Source organism: Rhinolophus hipposideros, assembly GCF_964194185.1.
Source record: "Rhinolophus hipposideros genome assembly, chromosome: 25".
Lineage (NCBI taxonomy): Eukaryota > Metazoa > Chordata > Mammalia > Chiroptera > Rhinolophidae > Rhinolophus > Rhinolophus hipposideros.
In genome coordinates this window covers 26,469,763-26,492,838 of record NC_138071.1, presented here as the reverse complement: position 1 = coordinate 26,492,838, position 23,076 = coordinate 26,469,763, and the positions used below count along the sequence as shown (strand labels likewise).

At 56.0% G+C, this 23,076-nt stretch overlaps 1 protein-coding gene across 9 annotated transcripts; it reads right to left on the bottom strand.

The window, feature by feature from the left end:
* Window positions 1-19: 19 nt before the first annotated feature.
* KRBA1 (KRAB-A domain containing 1) lies at window positions 20-23,020 on the bottom strand. 9 transcript variants are annotated; one of them, XM_081038196.1, is made up of 19 exons: window positions 22,915-23,016; window positions 21,522-21,661; window positions 18,635-18,761; window positions 18,090-18,203; window positions 17,230-17,364; window positions 16,397-16,657; window positions 15,379-15,510; window positions 14,991-15,173; window positions 13,960-14,115; window positions 13,088-13,291; window positions 12,483-12,656; window positions 11,867-12,040; window positions 9,870-10,022; window positions 9,198-9,380; window positions 8,154-8,357; window positions 7,936-8,067; window positions 6,701-6,850; window positions 6,033-6,194; window positions 20-4,512 (listed from the first exon to the last, which is right to left on the bottom strand). In XM_081038196.1, exons 2-19 carry the CDS (start codon window positions 21,540-21,542, stop codon window positions 3,590-3,592), a joined length of 3,588 nt encoding a protein of 1,195 aa, XP_080894322.1. In that variant the 5' UTR covers window positions 21,543-21,661; window positions 22,915-23,016; the 3' UTR covers window positions 20-3,589. The 9 variants fall into 9 exon arrangements, with proteins under 9 accessions (XP_080894322.1, XP_080894321.1, XP_080894328.1 ...); XM_081038195.1 differs by lacking the exon at window positions 22,915-23,016 and adding an exon at window positions 22,661-22,765; XM_081038202.1 differs by lacking the exon at window positions 21,522-21,661 and having other exon boundaries at window positions 22,661-23,020.
* Between the last annotated feature and the right edge of the window lie 56 nt (window positions 23,021-23,076).

Genomic DNA, 23,076 nt, shown 5'->3' with positions numbered 1-23,076 from the left:
TTTTTTTTTGATTTCCTTTGCAGTCTTGTTTGGACCTCCTTGTAAATTCTTAGCCTTTCCCTTTTCACATACTCATTTATGCCTATACATTTCTAAGTACTGATTTAGTTTTATCTTCCAAGTTTAGTATTTGGTACTTTCTTACAGTTTAGTTCAAAATATTTATTTCTTAATTGACACATGGATTACTTAGGAATATATATGTAAGAATTTCTCATTATTTTCTGTTTGCCTCTAGCTTAAAAGCTAAAGTATGGTCAGAGAAATACTCTGTATAATTTCAATACTTTTAAATTTGTTTGATCTTGCTCCGGGACTTACTATATGGTCAGTTTTTGTGACTGTTCTGTGTATGCTGGAAGAGTATATTTTGTAGCCCTGTTAATTGACTTGTTCAAATCTTTTACATCCTTCCTGATTTGTTCTATTAATTTCTGGAAAAGGTGTGCTAAAATTTCCCAAATATGGTTGTATAACGTGGATGCTTTTCCTTTTAGTTCTTTGTGGAGGATGGTCGAGGGAAAATGGATGATTGAAAACAAACTAAACCCCCAACACTGTCAATACACCAAAGCAGGGAAGAAGGGAAAAACCCCAGAACAAGTGGGACAAACATAAGCACAAAATAAGGTATATTCAAATCTAAATGTCAGTAATTTTATTACGTGTAAATGGATTAAGGGCTCTAAGTGAGGAACAAAAAATTTTGTCAAGCTGAATTAAAATATAAAATCCAACTGTAGACTGTTTATAGAAGCCACAGCTAAAACACGAAGACACAAAAAGGCTTCAAGCCTGGTCTGCCAGTGAACCAAGCTCCTTTAGGAGGCAGCAAATGACATCATGGGGTGTAGTCACAGGCAGTGGATTGTAGTCCCTGCACCTCCCACCCCCAATGCGGCCTCTTCCCTTCCGCCCTCATTCCAGACCTCAGGGGTGGCCTGGAGACCGTGCAGAGTCCACTCTGATTTCGATCAGTTGCAGAGGGACCGTCTGTTTCCTGCCTTACAGTGGCCTCAGGCTGGCAGGTGGCAGATGGAACACATGGAGGACCTCTGATGGAAGGAGGGGAGGTCTGCCAGAAGCTGTCCTCCAGGCTGCTTCCCAGGATGGTGACAGGCAGAGCTAGAGCCTTTTCTGTCCCCTACCTCCAGACCCCTGGAATTCCTGAGTTCAAAAAGGTCCCTTGGTTTTTCCCACCAAAGTGACATTTCCTCATAAAGTAGGTGGAGCTGGACACACTACCAGTGTTGTAAACTGCATACAGAGTGTTCACCAAATCAGTGATTCTAGGCAACTTTTCAGTTAACAATTGTAAAAAATGTTTGTTTTGTGTGGCAAACCAACCAGTGGGCCGGTGGGACAAACAGCTGCAGAATGACACTTCTTACCATTCATTTTATTACTTATTTTCCACTTTTTTTTTGTTGAAGATCTGAATGTCCTGCACTGGGCTACTCCAAGTATTTTCGTCCACCATAGCAGGATGGGTAGTTGTGCCCAGCAGGGGAGGTCATGTATCAGGGCGGCAGAGCACAATGGAAGTTCCAACGCCCTTCCCTGCTCTGCCAGTGAAATGCTGTGCACCCATGAGCAAGTTACACCAAGCTGATCTGTTCTCATGCCTGCTGCACAGGGTTTGCATGAGAGCTGGTGTGAAAATTTGTGAAATTCACACCACCAAACCTTAAAACGCCAAACGTAGATGGCGGACCACCTCCCACTACCCTTCTTGAAAAGGGTGAGACGAGAAAATGGAGGCTGGCCAGGCAGGATGGAAGGAGAGCCCAGTGGGGGTAAATGGAACTCTCCTCACTGCCAGGGCCTTGCCTGCCAGCACTGAGGCACATGGGGAGGTCCCGCCTTCCTTTTCCCCCCGCCAGTCCGTGTCCTACCCTGTCTACTAGCTCTAAAATGTGTCCAGTGTTGCTCTCTGCACAGCTTTAAAAGGAGCTGGACTCATCTCCCTGAGGTCTTGAGCGGAAAGTCTAGAACTTTTCTGTTCCTCATTCTCTATCAAGTATGGCTCGCTGTGCAGATTGCTTACTTGAAAACATTTTAACGCATCCCCCCCCCCCCCCCCCGTGACAGTCTGTCTCGCTGGCCTCTCCCCTCCATCTTGCTGCTTCCATGGGGGCAACAGAGAGCACAGGCCAGGCCCTGTATATCCTATGACCCAAGTTTTAGGGGTGCACCAGGCACACCAGCCACAAGGTGCTGCTGGTGCAGTCATGTGGCTCCAGCCCCTTCTGGGCCCTGAGTTAGCTGGGCCTCAGCACTGGCAACCCAGGTTTCCTGACAGCAGACATGACTGTGCCAGCCCATGCCAGGCCTGTCCTTCTTGGGCGACACATGTCCACAGTTCCAGAAGATTCCTCAAATCAAATGAGGACACAGGTGAGAACATAGTTTTTGGGGAAAGATCTGACCCTGGGGAGGGAAACGTGGTGGGAAGTGGCAGGCCCAGTATACCGCCACATGCCACCTGAGGGGTGGGGCCCAGAGCAAGCCATTCTGGCCTAGGGACACCCTGGTTATGCTTTCTTCTCCCAAGATGAAACCAAGACTGGTCCAGTCCCTTACATGTGTCATGTGTTGAGCTGTGCCCCCCAAAATTCATGTTGAAGCCATAACCCCCACGACCTCAGAATGTGACCTGATTTGGAGGCAGGGTCTTTAAAGACGTCATCAAGTTAAAATGAGGGCATTAGGGTGGGTCCTTGTCCAGTACAACTGGTGTCCTTATACAAAGGGGACACTGAGACACGCATACAAGGAGAGTGCCACGTGAACATGAAGATGGCCACCAACAAGCCAAGGAGAGGGGCCTGAGACAGACACCCTCACAGCCTCAGGAGGTACCCATCCTGCTGACACCTCGGTCTTGGACTTCCAGCATCCAGAACTGTGAGTGGAGTCTGTCTTTTAAGCCGCCCATTCCGTGGCACTTTGTTATGGCAGCCCCGGGAAACAATACGTGTGCCACTCTTTCCCAGAGTCACCTGGGAAGTCTGTCCTGTAGCCAGCCTTCCCCAGCCCTTTGGGAGACTGCTGAGGTCTCTCGAGAGTCAGAGGGCAGGCAGCTAAGCCATCGTGTCCCCAGTAGTGGTAACAAACCAATCAGCCATGTCCTGGGTGTGGACCCGCCGAGCCTTTTCTGTGGAGCCAAGGACCTTTCCTCAGCAACCAAGTCCTTTAATTTGAGAAACCACATGGGAAAATCCAGCCTACATCAAGGGGCAGAGTTCTCCCCAAATGAAATCTATGCCCGTATTTACCAGGAAGGCGAGAGCCTCTCCCTTTCAGCACTGAGATCAGGAAGGGCAGGTATCAGCGAGACGGGCTTTCAGGGGGGCCTCTGCAGCTGCTCAGGGCGCCCTGGGCACATGTGCTGTGCACATGCGTGTATGTCACCACCCACCTGCGAGCTGTGGCAGTTCTGGTAGGACAGATGGGAGGGGAACTACGTCTGAATGAACCTGAGCCAAGGAGGCAGAGACATGGCTGAGGAACGCACCCCAAATGGAGGCCCCCGTGAACAAACAGCATCCTGGAGTCTGAGGCAGTCAGGCCAAGGGGAGCCTGACCTTCATGGCCCAGAAATGGGGAAGGTTCGGCTGGAGTGGGGTGAAGGCGCAGGCCGGCCCCTGGGAGTGGCAGCTGGGGGCAGGGCTTTCTCAGCAGGAGTGGGCTGATGAAGGCAGTCGGGGGCACCCCACCGCCGGCCCCGATGCCCCCCGCCCCACAGCCCCACCTTGAGAGCTCCCTGGACCCCTGCTAACAGGCCATTTGGATCCTTGGGCCAGTTTCGGGTCCCGGTTGGTGCAGCTGCTGCAGCCGGTGGCTCTGCGTCTGCACTAGTGGCAGGAGAGGCCATCTGGGGGGGAAAGGCAGCAGGCACTGAAGGGGGTGGGGGGCTCTGGTGGCCCCCCGTGTGTCCAAGCGGGGGGTGCACAGTCAGCATTGCTCGGCTGCATGCCGAGTATGGGGGCTGCTGGGAAGGGCTGGAGCCAGACCCAGAAGGTTCTGCCAGGTGGGCGTCTGGAGACAACTGAGGCCCCAGGTGGGGTGTCCCGTGGGAGAGGCCTGACGTGCCACCAGCCCTGCAGCCTTCCGCCTGGCCTCGTAGGATCTTTGGTTTCAGCCTAGTGGGGCCCTTCCGTCTCCGGTAGGGCAGGTGTCTATTAGCAAGGTCAGGAGCCCCGTGAGGTCCCCGGGGGAGGGCCCGTGGCCAGGAAGCCTGGCCTTTTGACCCAGCGCCCCACGGGCGCCTCCCTAGCCGATGCACCTGGGTCCTCATGGTAGCCACTTCCTGAGACAGACCTGCCAGGGCCGTGGCGAGCTGGTCCAACTTCTCTGAGAGGGTGGCACTGAGGCTGTGGAGCTCCTGCCGCAGGGAACCGCCACAGGGGCACGGTGGCCGTGGGGAGGCAGGTGGCAAAGCCGGAGGGGCAGCGGCAGTGGGGGGCGGTCCAGGCGGGCCTCTGGGAAGCGGCTTTGTTTCGGTCCTGGCTAGAAGCAGAGCAGGGATGTGGGATGAGTTCTCCGGCTGTCAGCTCCTTTCTCTCCCTTCAGGGGGACCCTGACACAGCATACCCAGCAGCCTGCCCGGCTCGGGCCTGGCCTTCGAGGGGAAGGAAGTCACTCAGGCTTGAGACTAGCTATGACAATGCTCACGACATCGAAAGTGGTCACATCTCCTGGCTGTTCCCCAAACTCACGGACAGGATAAACCACAGACTGAGTTTCCATGGTAACCAAGGTTTCCCACTTTCCAGGAGAAGGATCAATGGGTTCGTTGTGCCACCTTGGGGATCAAAGGGTGCCAGAGGGCATGTAACGGTGCCCTAGGGAGTCAGTGGGCAGGGCCTAGAGAAGCCTCAGCAGACAGCACGAGGCCAAGGCCATGGGCAGCATCTGGAAGAGGGCCCAGGAGGGCCAGGCCAACCTGGGGGTGACCAGGGGTCCACGTCAGTACCCAGTGGGATTGGTCACAAGCAAACCACAAGGGTTCCCCCCCTCCTGACCTTCACCCTCCCTATTCAGAAGTTACAGATTCATCGGGTTTTAAGTCTTAAATTACTTTTTAAAAAATCACCAAATCCTTCACCCTATTCCCTTGGAACCAGTACCACCCCAAGCACATGTCACAAGAAAGCCCTGTTACCACGTCCGACTGGTGGGGCAGACCTGTTCTGCCACTGTCCCTTGGAGCCCCAGCCTCTTGTCAGTATCTCCAGGGCATCAATTAGACTGGAGTGGCCGAAGGTCACCATTGCTGGCTGGTCAAGTTCTTTAAGAAGGATCTGAGCTCAGGGCGAGCAATACTGCCACTGTCACAGGTGTACTTCTACGTGAGGGAGAGGCACAGCCTGCCAGCCTCGGGCCAGAGCAGCGCTTAAACAAACAGCTGCACCTTGAGCGAAGCCCAACCTGCAAGCCAGTGATGGAGCCGCCGCAGGCCACTTCAAGCCTACTGTGAGGATCTCGGGGCATGTCCGAGTGAGCCAGGAGACCGAGCCTCACGCTCGCCCCGTGTCTCTGTGCTTTAGAGAGGAGCTTCCTCGGCGTCAGGTGTGATGTGGAACAGCTCCTACGGCTCGGGATGCCCTTGGCCAGGTCACTCCCTGTGATGACCTCAGTTTCCTCATCTATTTCCTAAACACCTCTCAGACTCCAAGCGTTGGATCTGGGTATATCTATTCTGGTACGAGTCTCAATATCTGTTTTGCCTCTGAAAGGTATCTGTGCTTTTATGAAAAAGCCAGCTATTTCTGTAAGAAACCACTGAACTGAAAAAAGCAACCTGAAGTTGAGTTCAAGGTGAGACTCTTCCTGCCTCTGACCCAAACAAACGTAGAAGGTTAAGAAAAACTCCCCCAGCTGTGACCTGGGCTTCTGGCCAGCCTGCTCTGTGGGAAGGAGCTGATCAGCGAAGGGGGTGGGCGGCTGTACACATGCCGACCCCCGGCTCAGCCCTGTGCCTGCACGGCTCTTGATCACGTGAGGGGATGGGGGAGCCACCAGCTCACCTGCAACACTTGGTCCTCCGTGTCCAGGGCCCAGGCCCCCGGATTCTTCACTCACCCTGGGCTTCCAGGTTGGGGGCCCAGGTTCGGATCCGGGAGGCTGGCAGGGCCCCAGCCTGGGCTCTTTCTCCGGCCGCAGGGCAGGGCCGGGATTCCCAACTGCCTCTGCAGAAAACACAGGGTGCTTGGGGTGTAGACACATAGTTTTGACAGAGCCCTTCTGACATGGGGATATCTGGACATGACCTAAAAAATATCAAACTTTCAACTTTCAAATAATGGTTGAATGAGATGCCAGGTGGATACACTTGGCCTGTCAGGGAGCCCAACTCTGGTCAAATAGCCCGTTGGAGCCTGTGTGATACGGGGACTGGATTATCTGGAGGCTTGACGCCTCTGGCTCTACTGGGGGTGGAGACCGGGACAGCAGGTGGAGAGGGCCAAGCTCTGCAGGTCCCCCCACAGTGAGGCTCCTCCAGGGCTGTGCCAGGGGTGCCCTGTGGGCCATGGGAGACCGCATGGTCCATGCCGGGCCCACTCTGCCTTCCTGCCAGCCTCACCAGTGAGGAACATTGAGTAGTCTGGGCCTGTACAGAGGCCGAGGTCGGCATGGGGCTACCTGCCTGAGTTCATGGGGAGCCCCCTTCCCCAACCGATCACCCCACCCCTACCTCCTTGGATGTTGCCCAGGAGGCCAGGCCGGCCTGGGGTCTCCAAGCACGCATCTCTCCTGGGCAACTGGAACGTGCCCTCCATCTTCTCTTCTGCTTTTCCTGCCGGGTTGAGCACTAGGTCAGGCTTGCACTGGAAAGCGAGGTGGCCTGCGAGAGCGGGCAGCGTTTCCAGCTTTCTCGACAAGACAACCTCTCAGTTCTCCCAGGTGGAGGAATCTCACTTTTGATGCTGTTTTGTTTATTGCCAAATTCTAAAATGTGTATTATGATCATTATATGCACATACACATATGTACATGTAGTGTAAGTCCCTGGCATTCAGCTTTCCGATTGCTCACGTGAGGCTGGCAGGAAAGCATCCGACATTACGCTTTGGGTTGCTGAGGCATCCATTTCCAAAGACATTGTCTTAGAGAAACGAACTGCCCGCTTTATGCCCCAGGTACTAGCAAAACAACCAGATAAGGAACCAGGCTGTCCCCTCTTCCCCATGAACGTCCCTCTTTCAGAAAGCCCTGGATGAACTAGATAACTGACTGCTCAAGTGACCCCACTTCTCCCTTCCCCGTGCCCTAATTCCCACTCTTGTTTTAAATTAGCCAATAAAGAGTGAAGCCACCAAACCCTAGACACTCCGCCCTCGACCCTAATAAAGACAGAGCTTTCTCTCTTTCTCTACGTGCTGTGTGTCCCTTGAGCCTGCCCTGCCCTCCAGGAACTATGAGTAACAAATCCTGTTTCTCAAAGTTCCCTGATGGTTTTTGCTGAAGTGCATCCTGTGATTATAATAAGAGCCACAGGGCTGGCCCAGTCAAAACAATGGCCAGGTGAGGAAATATCTGCGAGGCTCCCTCAGAAATAGGGCTGGGTGAGGGCCTCAGGCATTCCTAGCTGAATCTCACTCATCACTGTGGATAGGCTGGGCCGACACAACAGTATGTACACGTATGTACATTATTACTGTGTGTAATATGTACACATCATATATAACATTGTAACGTATACATATTGAGTTTATTGCCAGGCTTTCTAATGAAACACCCTGGGGACTCCGTTCACCTCAATAGCCCCACTGTCTCTCTGGGGCACAGCTCATTGTACGAGAACTCAAGCATGACAAGAGTAGAGAACTTTCTGGCAAGTCAGGCAAAGTGACTGGTAGGGCTCAGAGAACTGAGTCTCTGGACTTGTGGCCCCCGCAGACGCGCTCCTCTCCAGAGACCCAGGCTCACCTGCACTGAGGCTGAAGTGGTCCCTGGGCTCTGCTTTCCTTGGGCCTTCACCAGGGCTGCTGCCAGCGTGGGTGCCACCAGAGTGTGGGGACGGAGGGCCAGGACCCTTGCTGCTTGGAAGGGGGTCCCTCTCTGCATCACAAACAAAGCTGGTGTCAGGGCCAAGGCCCCCGCCCGGGGCGTAGCTCTCTGCCTTCTTGTCTCCCCCACAAGCTCACCCTGCAGGAGCGCCTGCCAGAGCTTAGGCTCCAACCTCAGGTCTTCTTCTGAGCTGCTGAAGCTGGAGCTGGAGCTGGAGCCAGAGCCGGGGCTGGGGCCGGGGCTGGGGCTGGCCAGGCAGGCAAAGCGCAGGGGCCTCCCCGGCAAAATCCCCTTCAGAGAGTTCTCCAGGCAGTGGAGTGGGGAGGGCATAGTGGCTGTACCTGGGCAAATGACAACAAAAGGACCTCCTGTCTATCCGCCTGATGACAGGCAAGTGGACCCTCCACCTTAAGTAACAGGCCCGCAGAGCTGGGCCCCTTCCAGCCCAGCCAGAGGCCCTAGACAAGCTCTGGTGGACCTGAACGTCTTCCTCTCTGGCTACGAACGGTGGAGAGAAGCGAAGCCAGAGCCTGGCCAGGTCCCCAGCCCCTCTGGAAAGCCAGCTGGGGAACTTTTCAGAAGTCTCCGAGCCCTGGAAGCCTTAGTAGTGGGTTCCAGCCAGTGCCCGGGTCTTAGAAGCCGGGGAGCCCCTCCTCCTTGCACTCACTCAGGAGTAGTCCAAGGGCAGAAACTCAGGTATGTCCACAGGAGGCCCCACAGCTCGCTCTCGCCTGTGGGGGGGAGTCCTACAAATGCCATCTCTATTCACGTCAGTACGAGCCTACCACCACTTTAGCAGGTCCAGGAAGGAATTCTGCTGTGAGTTACTAAGTGGCAATAGCAGCAGCAGGACTCCCTCCTCACGCCCAGGTACCCCCTACAGTAAACAACCAGTCTCTCCCCTGGAGAAACCCAGTGGCCAGGTGAAAACAGTACACTTTCAGCACTTTGGGTCACTTTGTCTTCTTTTAGCACACCTCCAAGTGCCCTGGCAGCAGTCTTTAGGGAACGTGCATGTGCAGCTAGCAGAGTGGCACACAGGTCACGTGCTCCAGGTGGCAGTCAGGGCAATGGGTGTAAGGCAGGGGAGAAGGAAAGCGATGGGAAAATCGATTCCCTCATCAGGGACTTTATGTAGAGGGAAAACATGTCAGAAGTACAGGGGGCAGACGTCCGCTCACCTTCCTGGAGCCATCTCCACGGGCCTGGCCTGGTGGCCACAGGGTCTCTGAGCCCTTGCTGGCAGCAGGCAGGGACGCTGCTAGAGGCGAGTACCTGTGGGCTGGCCGGCCGCAGGCTCCTGGTGGGCATGTCCCTCCCATGCCGTCCCAGAGAGACTGGCTCACAGGCCTCGCCCCTCCGTCCTGTTTGAATGAGAGGTCAAGAGGCCTGTCAGCCCTGCAGGGCCCTGTTGGTGCTGAGGAAAAAAGTCAGTGGACAGACAACAACTCTGCCATCGTGGACGCTCGGCACATGAGCTCCGGGTGTGGGACACATTCCAGCCCTGCAGATGCTCCCACAGGCCCCCAACCTCCCCAGGATCTCTTCAGATCCAGCAGCCTAGACTCCTGGGAGCCTCACAGCTCAGCCACTGTGCGAGACAGCGAGGCACATGGGGCTGACCGAGCCAGGACCAAAAGACACTCCACTGCCAAGACCGTGGCTCAGGTCTGGACTCGAGCAGCAGAGGGCCCTGCCCTGATTCCACCCACTGCTCTGCCTGGGTCGTTTACAGGGCATCTTGTCACCTCAGGGTGGATGTGGGCCCGCCCGGAGCTGGGAGAGGCAGTGCCCGGGGCACCAGCTCGTGAGTGCCTTTCCTACTCCCAGACACCTGGGCAGCTGTACTTTACCTTCCTTGTCTGCCGTCCAGTTTTTGGGCTCTGCTCTCCGTGGCCCCCTGTCCCCTGCTGAGGACCAGGACCAGGCAGGCTGCGACCTGGGCACAGGTATCTCTCGGAGACAGTTCTCCAGGCTCTGGAGTGGGGAACTTCCCACTGGGCCTCCTGTGAAAACCCAATATTCGCAATCTTAGACAGTCAGAGCTTGGTCTCTGTGAACCCTCGGGGCTGTGCCTGTGCCCTGTGTCCAGGGCGGCTGGGCCCAGGGGAGGAGGCACCTGTCACAGCAGTTCGGGGCACCCGGACAGAGACCTGGCCCCAAGCACGTATCAGTCCTGGCTATGGACGGCTCTGCATGGAAGCCTGGTCAGTGGTGAGAAAGACTGGCGCAGGCATTCTGGCAGGACAGTCAGCTCCACCCTTGTGAGGGGCGCCACTACCCTGCCTCGCCCTCAGGACGGCTCTGGGGATCGAACGTCGCAGGGCTGCCCTCATTACTCCAAGAGGGGACACACTCAAGGTGCCCATGACTCTGCGCATGATGGGGTAGGTCAAAGAAGACCAACACTAATGCAGTTCAACTAGGAAGAAAAATAAAACAAATTGTAAAAATCGTATTGCTAGTGACAGAGAGCTATGGAAGCAACGGGAACCAGGTGAGCTGACATTCTAGAGAGGGAGGAGCTCCTCCTCAGTGAGCTGACAACTTTCACCGTGATCTTTCCTGAGGGTGTTTGCTGATGCCAGATCAGGAAGAGCGAGAAGAGAAACCACCAGATATTTGGCTGTCACGTGGGGCTGGAACGGCCTAGTGACAATTATCGGAACCCCCAATGCAGTCTTCCCCACGGGACACTGCTGAGTTCTCGGGCAACAGAGGGAGCTGGGCTGGAAGCTTCTAAAAGGCGGTATGAAATCTACAGTGTGGGCTACTTAGAAAACAAGTTCTGTCAGCAGAGGCTGCGTGGAAAGGAAACGTGCTGACACCTCCAACACAAGACCATGCAGCTGCTAAAAAGCAGGGAGAGCTGCTAGTGTGCAAGGAGTATCCAGACAAAATACAGGAAGATGTCAAAGGTAAGTGTTAGGGTAAAAAGCATGGTGGAGAAGCTGTGTGTAGAATGCTACGGTGTGTGAGGGAACAGGAAGCTTGGCCACGCGCAGAATGTCTCTGATGGGGAAAGAACTCAGGGAGGATAACAGGTGCTGGAGGGCACGGGAAGGAGGCAGACGTCACCGCTCTGACATAACCTTTTGTGGCTTTAGAGCAAGACCACAAGATTGCATCACCTATGTAAGACTGAAAATTAAGAAATAGGCTGCCTTTTAGGAGGAAAGAGCTCCCACACCAAGTGGTTGAGCCCTGGTACGGTGCAGGGATCCAGGCCGCAGGGACACAGGAGGGCCCCAGTCCTGTCCTGTGAGCCCCGACTGGCCCGTGCAGAGTCCGGGCTGAGCTCTAGGGCTTTCCATTGTTAACGGACGAGGAGCCCCGGGGGCCGGGGTCTGTGGACAAGGCAGACCAACAGCACTTGGATTATTCAGGAGGGAAAAAACGGTTGAGAGGGACACTGGAAATCCCTGCACACTTCCAAAGAGGTGACAGCTCACCATGGATGCCTCTCCCTGGGGAGACGCAGGTCGCCACATACACTCTTTAAAGTGGTCCTGCATGAACCTCATGATGGTTTTTCTTAAGACAGAGGTAAGTCTGATACCATAGGCACTTACTTCTTTGTGGCTGGGATAAGGAACAACTTGAAGCTAAAGGGGACCCTTTTCATTTTTTAAGAGATCTTAAATGTTGTCCTGCCCCTTCTGAGCCAATTCGCTAAAACAGACCCTCCGCCTCCTCCCAAAAAAAGTCTCATGTCTCTTCTGCCTGGGCACCCCAGCTATGCAGCCAGTGCTGAGCAGGCCAGACTCGGGTGGGTGGGACATGACAGTGGCCCAGGGTTCCTCCTATCCTTTCTTAGGATTGACCCCCAGGCTCAGGCCGGCCAACTCACCTTTTCCACGCCGGCGCCCCTGGCTGCCCTCAGGGCTCTGGAAATCTAGGTCCCCATCAGTACTGCTGGACGAGGAGAAGCTGGTGGGGGTGCCATGGGGTCCTGGAGGGAGGGCAGGGCTGTCTCTCACAAAGCCCTGCATGCCCAGTGCCAGAAGAGGCCCCACGGTCACCTCTGCAGGAAACAGCACAGCTGGAATCATGGGAAAGCCACAGGAGAAGAGGCCCCCTGGGCCCTGAGCTGTGGGCAGGTGCCCAGGAGTCCTGCCCCAAGGGATGTCCCACTGGGGTCTCCCACTTCGGGGAGGGTGCTCACAGTGTTGATTAAAAATACCACAGCAGGGTAATCCACAGGAACCCAGCCATTGGTCTCAGGGGGCTAGAGAGTAAGAACTCTTAGAGAAGGCAGTGGGCGGGGAGAGTTTAAGAGGCCTCCACCAAACTCGGAGCTGTTTAGGGGTAGGCATAAAGGAGGGGGCGGGTGGGAGCGCGGGGAGGAGAACATGAGCTTCAAGAGGCCCAGGATGAGGAGAGGGGGTCACCCACGGTGTCATCAGCTTTCCACCCCCCGCTGTGAGCTGGAACAGACGCCACCCCCAGACCACGGCCCCGTCTACCTTGACTGTGTGATCCACGGGGCTGCAGCTCGGGTCTCTGAGACCCGGGGTCTCCCAACTGGGGGCTCCGGAACCAAGAGGTGGCCAGCGGCTGGGGAGGTAACGACCCACTCAGGGGAATGCCCTTCAGACAGGCCTCCAGGGCTTCCAGGGGTGAGCTCGAGGCACTGCCGGCTGGGACAGGGGAGATGGCCCTATCACCACCTCTGGCAGGTCCCCCGGCCTGGCCCCAGGCTGGCTGTCCTGCCCGCCCTCTGCAGGGGTGACGAATCCTCCACCAGGCGTGGGAGCCTGTCACGCAGGACACCCTTCTGTGGGGGACTTTGGTCTGCTCTGCTGCTACAGAGAGAACGACATGAACGGTACCCCCAGGCCCTGGGGTGGGGTGGAGAGATCCCCATGTATGCAGTGGCCAGCTCCCTGACAGTTAGGAAATCTCTGCAAATGAAGGTCCTTACAGTGGAGGGCTTCTGGGGCAAAGGCTGAATTAAGGGAGGGGATTCATTGCTTGAGGAGAACGGCCAGGGCCTTCCCCTGTGGGTGGACAGAACCTTGTTGCCGGGCTGGGAACTCCATCAGGACTCAGGCAGATACCCAGGCCTCACCTTGAGTTGTGGGGCCCCAGCTGGGCACTCGGACCCCACTGGTGTCTCCATCACCCCCCAGGCTGCTGGTGGGAGAGGGGCTGTGGGTCCGCTTGCCGAGCTGACAGGATGCAGGCATTGGGGGGCTCTGGGCCCAGCCATCCTCCATCTTCACCACAGCGCCAGGACCAGGGCAGGGCGGAGAGGTCTGGAGGGGTCTGGGCCCTGTGGGAAGCCCTCCATGAGGCCGTTATAGGGTTAGGACGAGGCTTTCATGGCCCCTGATCTCCACGGCAATCTTGGCTCTGAGAGAATCACTGCTCGCTCAGTCACCCACAGATGGAACAACTCACACTCCGCCTCCCACGCCCAGACCCCCCACGGTATACCTCCAAAGCTTTCTACAGAGGGTGCCAAATCAGCTGTCCCCAGACAGCACCAAATCAGGGCCTTGCCTCCAAGGCTAGCACATGTCTCAATTTGTCTTTCTCAACGTTCTGAGAAGCTACCAAGCACTGGTGAGCTAGTGCGTGGAAACACTACTCCACCTGACACGGTGAGAACCCCCACATCAAAATTAGGCCCTCACTATCTACTGGGCTGGAGCTATGTCTTCTGCTCTCGGCCTTTCTTCCTCCCTACCATCTCTTCCTTCCCTCTGGATCTCTTGGCTTTGGGCTCCTATTCTAAGAGCCAATCTAGACAATTTCCACAGACTGACAAAGCGCCTCCTACGTGACCAGTTCCATTTATGCAGCCAAATGCCCGTTACCTGGCTACTCTGACCGACAAGCCGATGTGTCTTACTGTAGAGGGTTACCGACAGCCCTGCTTGGAGCAGAGGAAGGATGGCGGACGTCCAGGGCCCTCCCAGCCCAGCCAGTGACCTTTACCTCCAGAATTCCTTTTCCAGGCTCCTGGATCCTTCTGCAGTCGTGGGTCCCCTGATCCTGAGGGGCTGGGGCGCGTGTCCCGGGCTGTTGGGATGTCCTTCAGACAGTTCAGCAGACCCTGGAGGGGACAGTCCCCAGATGCTGCCTCTGTTTTCACTACAGGAAAAAGCAACACATTTTCACCCTGAGCCCAGTGTCCTCAGTCTTCGTGACAAACAAGTAGACAATCCAGGCAAGCAGTTAAAAGGGTTCCGGGTCAGAGATCTGGAGCTGTGACTCGTCGGTAACTCATGGAGTCTGGCGCAGGCCACTGTCTTCTTGGTGGTAGGTTTACAAATGCCTGTCTGCGTACCTCCCAGAACTGGACAGAGAAAGGAGGCAAGGTGTGGAAATGCATCATAAAGTCACACGTGCTGTGACTCCAAGTACAAATGAAGGAGTGGGCTGACGGGGCCCGACTCGTACATGGCTCTGAGCCCCAAACGGGACTTCCACTAGAGGAGGAGCAAGCCTTTTGCAAACATACACACAAGCACATTACTGCACCTAAGTGTCACACAGCCCTTAGCTGGGAACTTCTACAGCTGGGGAAACTGAGGCTCAAAGGCTTCCGGAGCCTTTCAGTCTGCACAGCTAACAGGTGTTGGACTGCAGGACACGCGTTTCGCGTTTCTGCCCCCACCATGCTGCCCCATCCTTCAAGTCCACGCTAAATGTCCCACTTAGTGTCATCGTGAAGTGACACGCACTCAGCACCTCCTCCCGAGACGTCCCACATTAGGACGAGTAAAGAACACACAAGGACCCAGGGCAAACTCTGTTTTCGAGCTGTCTTCTACTAGCTGCCCAAATGCTGTTCTCAGAGAGCCACCTGGATCCAGGAATATGGTCCTGATGACACTAGAGAAGCCAGGTTGGGAAGGATCCTTCGGGACGACAGTTGATTTATAGGGAAATTTCTACAGAGAGGCAATGTGAGTTTCAGGGCTTCAGAAACCTTGGCCTGAGGAGACGGGTCTCCAGGAACTCACCTCCCCAGGGCGGGCTCCCAGGCCCCAGCTCCCCCCTGGTTAGCCGTGACGCGCCAAGGCCGGGGACAGGAGGTGGTAAGCTTGGGGACGCCTCCGGGTGCTGGGGCCCAGGCACCAGGATTTCCTTCAGGCAGTTGATGAGGCCTTGCAAGGGGCTGTTCCCAGGAGAGGTTCCTGTGGGTCCTGCATGATTGGCTAAGGTCAGTGCAGCCCTCATGGTGGCAGCCATGGGACTTTCCGGGTGTCTGAGGTTTCCCACCCACGAAAATGGTATGGCGCCTGCCTTTCAGGTTGTCAGGAGGCCCAGATGGGAGAGCACATGACACAGCTCCACTTCCGTCCCACTCAGCTCCAGGACAGGCCCCACTCAGGAAAGGCAGCTACTCACCTGCCCCTGAGGTCCCTCTCTCCTGTTTTCTGTGGCTCTTCCTCCTGCTGGGGCTACAGGCGGGAGTGCTGTGCTCCTGGCCTGGGGCTCCAGGGTCTTCCTCCTCTGCAGGCCTCGGTGTGTTAGCAGTTCCTGTAGCAGGAGAGACAGGACGGCCTGTCCAGCCGTAGCTCCTGACCCTGGGGAATTGCCCACACCTGGTACCCATAGAGGACAGGCCTCTCTAGCCCCAAATCCCTGGGGAGCTGCCAAGTCGTGGGAACCTGGACTTGTGGCAGAGCCAGCTCCTGCAAGGCTTGCTCCAGGAGTCTCGCTTGGGTAAGGTGGGGGAAGGGGGTCCTTTCCTGTGTCCTCCTGGTGTTAACTGTAAATACCCACACTGTTCACTCCAAATACCTGGGACCCTCCCCCAACTCCAGCCTCTGACTTTGGCTCAGCAAGTGAGACCAGCAGCCTTAATAGGCAGGCCCCCATGTTTCCCTCATGCTTCTCCAATGTGGGCACGTGGAACCCCAGAGCAAAGGTGCTAGACGACACCTGAAACCATAGGCTAAATAAGTGTGTTTTCCAGGAATGCCAATTTTATTCCATATTAACTTAAAATATTTTTAACGAACACAGATATTCAGACAAATGCAAAATAGTAAGAATTTTAAAAAATAAAGTGAGACCCCAGAGACATTCTCATGGCTACGCCCGCCCTCCTCTGCTCTAGGACGGCCTGGATGAGTAGGTCTGAGAATATCAGACGTGCACAGGATGTTACCTGCCGATAGGCCTGCGTGTTAGGAACCGCCCCCCGCTTACTGTGTGTGGGCAGCCTGAGCACACGCTACTGCCCTGGCAGGGCTGGGTGAGGGGCCGCCCCGGGACCCGAGCATCAGGCCTTTGTTCTACACACAGAGACCGAGCACTTGTGCTGCTCCCCAGGGAGCTTGTCCCCAGTTAGCAAAGGGGGACACCGAGTCCTAGAGAAAATGAAGGGGTCGGGGGCTGGTCCCCACTGGGTCACACTCACTGATGGGGAGGGGGCTTCCTTGCCCCTTAGCTCCGGGTGAACCACTGCATGATGGCGTGCCACTGGACATGGTGGCCAGGCTGGGCCGGCTGACGGGCGTGCCCGGAAGGCAGCTGAGCAGGCCTCGCAGAGGGCAAGTTTCTACTGCCACCGCTGATGTCGGGGAGGAGGGAGAGGACACCGGAAGTTGGCATTTCAGCCCCGAAGCAGGTAAAATGCCCTTAATACTGTCCAATCCTGGTCCGTCCTTGTCGTGTGCCACTAAAAATGACCAGGATGTCAGTAAGCTCTGTGCTGTTACCCCTGGGCTCTGAAATGTCAATTCACAGCCAGTCTTCTGATAAGATCCCTCCCGCCCCCACTTTCTGTTTTATTTACCATCAACTGAGTGGACTCAAAGGAACCCTACAGACCGGGACTGGTGGGGACAGATGCCCCCCCGCCCCCCAAGGAGGTGAGGCCTGAGCTGAGAAGGGTGGGGGGAGGGTAAGAGGAGAGTGGTGAGGCGGGAAGAACAAAGGCTGGGAGGGCACCTCTGTCCAGAACGGCCACCCAGACGAGGCACAGTTTCCTCTTTCTCATCTACAGAACAGGGACTGGCCCCACCTGCCACGCAGGGCACAATGTGACAGGGGCCGCACGGGTGTGGCAGAAGCCACTGCCTCACCACTGATGTGCCCTCAGAGCGTCGGCATGCCACCGGGCGTTTGTGAAACGGGGTGACTCTACCTAAGGTCTGGCAGCAGCTGGGTAGGCACGCGGTGGACAGTACGGCCCACAGCTTGAACTTCACCCTGTGGACAGCAGAGAGGACACCCCACTGTCTGACTTACCCTCGGGGCTCACCCGCTCTCCGTCCAGGCTGGCTCCCCGGCTCTCAGGACTGACTTCCCCAAACAGGAAGCCTGGAATCTCCTTTACCAGCTGTACGAGGGCGGTGAGGTGCAGGCTGTGCTGGGGTGCTCCTCCTGCCGGAGAGACACAGTGAATGCCCACGCCCTACATCTGCTCAGCACACACTTCCGTGCGTGTCTTCACACCAGCATCTCATATGATCCTCCTACCACAGGAGAAGCAGCAAAGGACAGACTGATGTCCAGGAGAGAGGACCTGGGCTCAGGCCGCAGACCTGCCCATGGGCACAGCCAGGACTGGGGGCTGGGACCCTGGATAACTGGGCTCTTCTACACTTTGTCACCTGTCACCTGTTACTTCTCTGAGAGGGACGCCAAGAGGGCTGCCTCGCCATCCTCTCCCACCATCCGGGCCCTCTGCCTTTCCTGGCACCCCCTAATGTCCCAGCCTCGCCCAAGCTGGGCCCTTGGGCCACATCCACCATCTGAGGTGTCCAGGAGCTGGCCATGTGGCAGCACCTTCAGGAGCTGCAGGCTGGCTCTGCAGGGCTGCTGGCAGGAAAGGGGCCCGAAGAGGTGATGTCCCCCAAGGACGATCCCAGGTTTCTTCTGAGCACATCATGCAATGGGCGAGTATACCAGGATCCCAGCCCAGAGGGACAAAGGGTGAAAGGCCAGGGAGGGGTGGGGAGTGTGGTGCGGTGGGGAGGGCTGAGATCAGTGTCGTCTGACGAGTACAGCTGTGGGCTGAGGCCCACACAGTGAAAGGGACAAGAGTGAGTACACCTGGGCCCAGGCTGCCCAAAGGGGCCTGGCCTTGGTCTTCAAAGATGACTCACCTAGTGCACCTTCCCTAGGAGGCTCCCGTTCCTCGCCAGCGTGCCTCCCACTCATGGCTCCACCAGGCTCCGTGGGAGATAGGAAAGCAGAGAGGGGGAGCAGCTCGGCTGTCCCTGGGAAAGAAAAGGACAGTCCCCCTGGAATGGAAGCTCGCCTCTGTCCCCCTAAGTACAATCATGCACGTCCATGTTGATGCATGTGTTCGTGTGACCACCTGAATCCCACGAACCAGAGCGTCAGAACCTTGGAGAGCACCTCGCTCAGTGTTTCGCCCGCGTTCTAGCACCCCACCAAAGAGTATCCAGAACCCTAGTGCAGTCCATAGAAACAACCATGGCAGGAAAGGTCAGAGAGGCGCCCGGCTAAGCCGAGGCTCTCGGAATCCCATGTCAAATGGCGCTCCTTTCGTAGATGGAGACTCAGGCCTGGTGGGGGCCAGGGCGACTGTGGCCACGCTGGGTGCTGGATCCAGCGTCCCTTTCACTTCGCAGCCCGGGCACTTGCCACACCTCCCCGAAAGGCCCCAGGGCTGCCAGCTCCTTACCCAGGGAGACGAGTGTCTCGTAGTTCTCCTGCATCACGTCCCTGTACAGCTCCCTCTGCCCCGCCCCCAGGAGCTGCCACTCCTCCTCAGAGAACCGCACAGCCAGGTCATGGAAGGCAATGGACACCTGTGGGCACAATCTCAGGGGAGTTGGCTGGTTCCATCCCAGCGAGGCCAGGTGTCACCAGGGAGCGCAAAGCAGCAAGCGAGGGGGTGAGCGCCCGGCACGTGGGAGCAGGCGAAGGAGTGGCAGGAATCTGCTCAAGAGACAGTGATAGGAGCTGACTGTGTCCCCAAAGAGATACGCTGAGGTCCTCACCCCAATACCTGTGGACTTATTTGGAAATAGGGTCATTACAGACGTAATCACTTAAAATGAGCTCACACTGGAGTAGAGTGGGTCCGTAACCCAGTATGACTTGCGTCTTGTAAGAAGAGAGACATATGGACACACAGGGTAGAGAAGGCCACGTGACAAGAGAGACGGAGATGGGAGTGGTGCAGCCACAAGCCTGAGGCTACCAGAAGCTGGGTAACTGAAACTACAAAAAGGAAAACCGCGGATAAGCGGGGGACTACTGTATATTAAGGAACTGGCGTATTCTGCTTTATCTGTCTGTCCTTTGTGAGTCTGGTTAGTTGACTCCTTGAGAACCATAACCTAAGGGTGTACTGCACCTGTAAAATAAGAGCTCCAGCCAAAATACACCCCCAGGAGGCCAGTGAGAAGAAGCAAGTCGGGATGGCTTTGGAGGCTCATTTCTTCTCCACCTCTGGTAGCTCAACACAGAGCTGGCTCAGCAGGTCCAAGTAAGGGCCAGAGACGAAAGAACATGCTGATAGCATAAACATTCTGAACTCCGGAGGGTCCACCTGGCCACACCCTGGACCAGGGATATGAGCTGCCCCCCCTCTATAAAACACAGACCATGCTGTGAATGGTGGCCAGCCTGACACGTCCCGATCTGATGAGGAAAGCTGGGGATCGTGGGCACGGGGCTGCTCTCCCCAAGGACAGTTCCCCTGACACACCCAGTTATATGGGTACCAAGTGCACCGGCCACCCGGCCAGCCTCTCCCCACTCCCTCCTCTAACTTTAACACCATCAAGTTGAAGGCACTCTGCTGGATGCTGAGTGAGATATGTCACACACAGGCTCTGCTCCCAAGGGGCCCACAGAACAGCAGATGTGTGATCCTTACACTTTGGGGGCACTTCAGATCTCTCCTTTGATTAACAAAATGGCCCAATGTTGCTCCGACACTGTTATCCTGTGTGATGGGTGAAGGGTCTGAAGTGAGGGGCTTGAAGCAGAGCGCCAAGCTGGCAGAGTCTAGATAGCCTCGTGCCAAGTCTAGGGCTCAGGCCTTTGGATTGAGATTTGGGTGCCCCTTCCACCGTGCTTGACTGTGACTACAACCAATAAGACCGTAAATCTTAAGAAACCAAGTATCTAACATCCAATTTTTAAAAATTATTGTTACCCAGTAAAGTCTACAGGGCTAAACATGGGGGTATCTGTATCAGACATTACCATCCCCAATAACCTCTTAATAAAAGCTGAACGTTTACACAGATTTGTTTAAGGTGGTGATGGGGAGAAGGGGAAGAGTCCTGAGCACAGGAAACGCTCTGTAGTCACGGCTAAACTACATGGTCCTGGCTGGAGCCGGGAAAGGGGGAGTGAGGACCCAGCAGAGCCAGGGGTAGTTCTGTTGGAGAGCTCGTTCAGGTCAGCAGACAGAACCTTCGTTTAGTAAACCAGGTGAAAACTACTTTGTATCCTCAGCTTCTCCCATCAGAAGCTATTTACAACCGAACTGAAAAAAGAAAATAAAAGGGCTCTGAGGTTCAAAGTTCCCTTTTCATCAGGACTGATTTCCTACCTCCTCCTAGATCTACTAAATCATGGTTAAGTTTTCAGGGCTTTCAGGGCCCAGAAATTGACATTTTCAAACTTCCCTTGATTCTGCCACTGCAGTCTAGTCACAGGCTAGAGACTGGGCAGAACCTGCCTGGTCCTCCTGGAAATGAAAAACATGCTGGTGAACAGGCCCTTGAAACAGGCTCAGCCCCTCTCCTCTCCCCAGGGCCAGAGTCCAATATAACATGTCTGTGAACGAGAAATCACACACAAGTACTGTGGACCTTTAAGAAGCAGTGAACGTCTCATGCTGACTTCCCCCCGAAGAGGGTGGCTCTTCAACTTCCACGTCAGTGCCTTCAGGAACGGGTGGGTGCCGACCACATTCCCAGAAGTTGGTCCTGTCGCTGGCCTGCTCGGCAGTTAAGAAGTTCTGGCCACACAGACAGGGTTAGAGCACAGGGGTTGGGGCTTGACCTCGGAATTCCAAGTCCCGCTTTGCTTCATGTTAGCCACGGAACCTCGCCAAACTCATCTATAAAAGTGGGGTCCCAATAACTTACGTCACAGGGATGCTGTGAAGACGAAACAAACTAACACGGAACAAGTACCGGGAACAAATACTGGCATGTAGTAAGTGCTACGATTAGTATAACTGCAGCCAACTGTCTGTCTAACGTCCACCTGCAGGTCACAGCCCGCCAGCTACAGCTACCCAGAATGGGCTCTTCCCCACACACTCCTCCTGACCCTAGCGCCTCTTTATCTCCTGGCTAAATATACCCAGCTCTTCTAGACACCTGGAAGACATGGTTTCCAGGCCTTTCACCATCTCAGCCTCTAGACAATCTCTTCTATGACAAAGGTCTTATAAAATAGGCATGAAAACCGACTGTGGCCAGGGTAGGCGGTTCTGTCAGTAGCCTCCCTCCGCCCAGAAAAAGCAGAGGAAGGGTGAGGAGTGTGTATGTGATGGAGTGAGCAACCATGAGTGTGAAAACACACAGGCCACCAACACTCACCTTCAGGAGAGGGAAGCCCATCACTGGCTTGAAATCTGGACCCACTGTTCTTCCCGGCCGCTATTTCACCCTCTTTGTAGCTCTCAGGCCACTCTCCTTCAACCAACAGCAGAAAAGCTTTCTGGGCTGCTCCAGAATTGCTGTAACAATGCAGCCTCCTGACTCACTGCTGCCACGCTGGTCCTCCTAAAACTCTCATTCCGTGTCACTAGCCCAGCATGAAAACCGCAGCTTCAATGCCCAGAGGACCTGTCCATCTTTCCACGGTCCTTCCCAGCCTAGACCCATTCTCCCAGCATGCCTCCGGTTTGGGCTCTCAGATCAGACCTTGCACCCTGCGTCCCCCCACCTGTGGGTTGTGCTCACATGCCCCTGGGCTTTCGGGGATCACAGTGGACAGGAAGACAGAAGGCTCTCCCTGTTCCTCTCCATCTGATTGTGCCCGACTGCTCCCCAGGGCCACTCCTGGCCACTTTCTCCATGAAGCTACATACCCTCCGCCCACCCCAGAAATTCATATCTGAAAGATCAGTGGTCCAACCTCTCATTTTATAAATGAGGAAACTGTGGGATGAGGAGGCCCTAGCATGGGGCCAGGAGGCAATCTGCACAAGGGTGTTCCTGGGCTGCTTAACTGGCAGCCAGGGCTGCAGGGGAGGCTGCCCCAGCTCCCACAACACCCAATTCACCTGGCTGCTCCTTCCTCCCATGGGTGCGTGGGGCATTAATGACACCAAGGTCCTGGCAGTGACTGCTCTGGCCTGGCCACAGCATGCCCCAACCCCTTCTCCCCCAAGCATGCAGGCTACTGTTGCCTGAGGTTGGCCCAAGCGCATGAGCCACCCCAATTAGGAAACTGGCTCCCAGGCGGGCATCATGGGGTTTTCCTAGCATCTTCACAGCCCTGAGAACAACTCGTCCAACCTGCCCAGAGCTACACACCTTACCTAGAGGATAAAACCTGCAAGTGATGGGCGTGGACCTAGTTCCACGTCTCCCTCCCACCCCAGGGGGTCCAGGATCCTACCAAGAATACAAGAACCAGATTTATTAATTCTCCGAGGCCTTCATGCCCACCGCTCCCAGGATAACTTATCATTCATTAAAAGAAGCCAAACCGAGGGAGGGTGATGCTTTACCAAAAGGACCGCGTGTCCGAAGACGAAGGCAGGTTCCTCGCGCGTGTACCCGGTGGCAGGACGCGGGAGGGGTCGCGCGAGCACTGGACTTCTCCGCACGAGCTCTTGGGCACCGGGCAAGCCCGACCCCGCACAGCCCGATCTCGAAGTTGGCGGGTGCCGGGCTCTTCCCTCGCCCCCGAGAACCGCGCCTTGCCCCCCCGTGCAGGCCCTTCCTCGTCCCTGGCTCACGGCCGTGTCCCGACTCGCTTTACCTGGCGCGCCATCCCGGGCGCAGTCCTGGCTCCCCGCTTCCGGCGCGGTCCCGGGCGCCCGCTGCCCCGCCCGCAGGCTGCGGCGAGCCCCCCGCCGCCCGCTCCGGCCGGGGTCAGTGCGGAAGGAGGCGGGGCCGGCGGCGCGGGCTGCGCGGGACGGGC

Coding starts and splice junctions, on each gene's coding strand:
- KRBA1 (XM_081038196.1), bottom strand. CDS start 21,542: ATGGGCTTCCCTCTCCTGAAG. Junction 18,204..18,634: donor CGAGACACTCGTCTCCCTGG/GTAAGGAGCTGG, acceptor TTTCTTTCCCAG/GGACAGCCGAGCTGCTCCCC. Junction 8,358..9,197: donor GTGGAGATGGCTCCAGGAAG/GTGAGCGGACGT, acceptor TCATTTGCCCAG/GTACAGCCACTATGCCCTCC.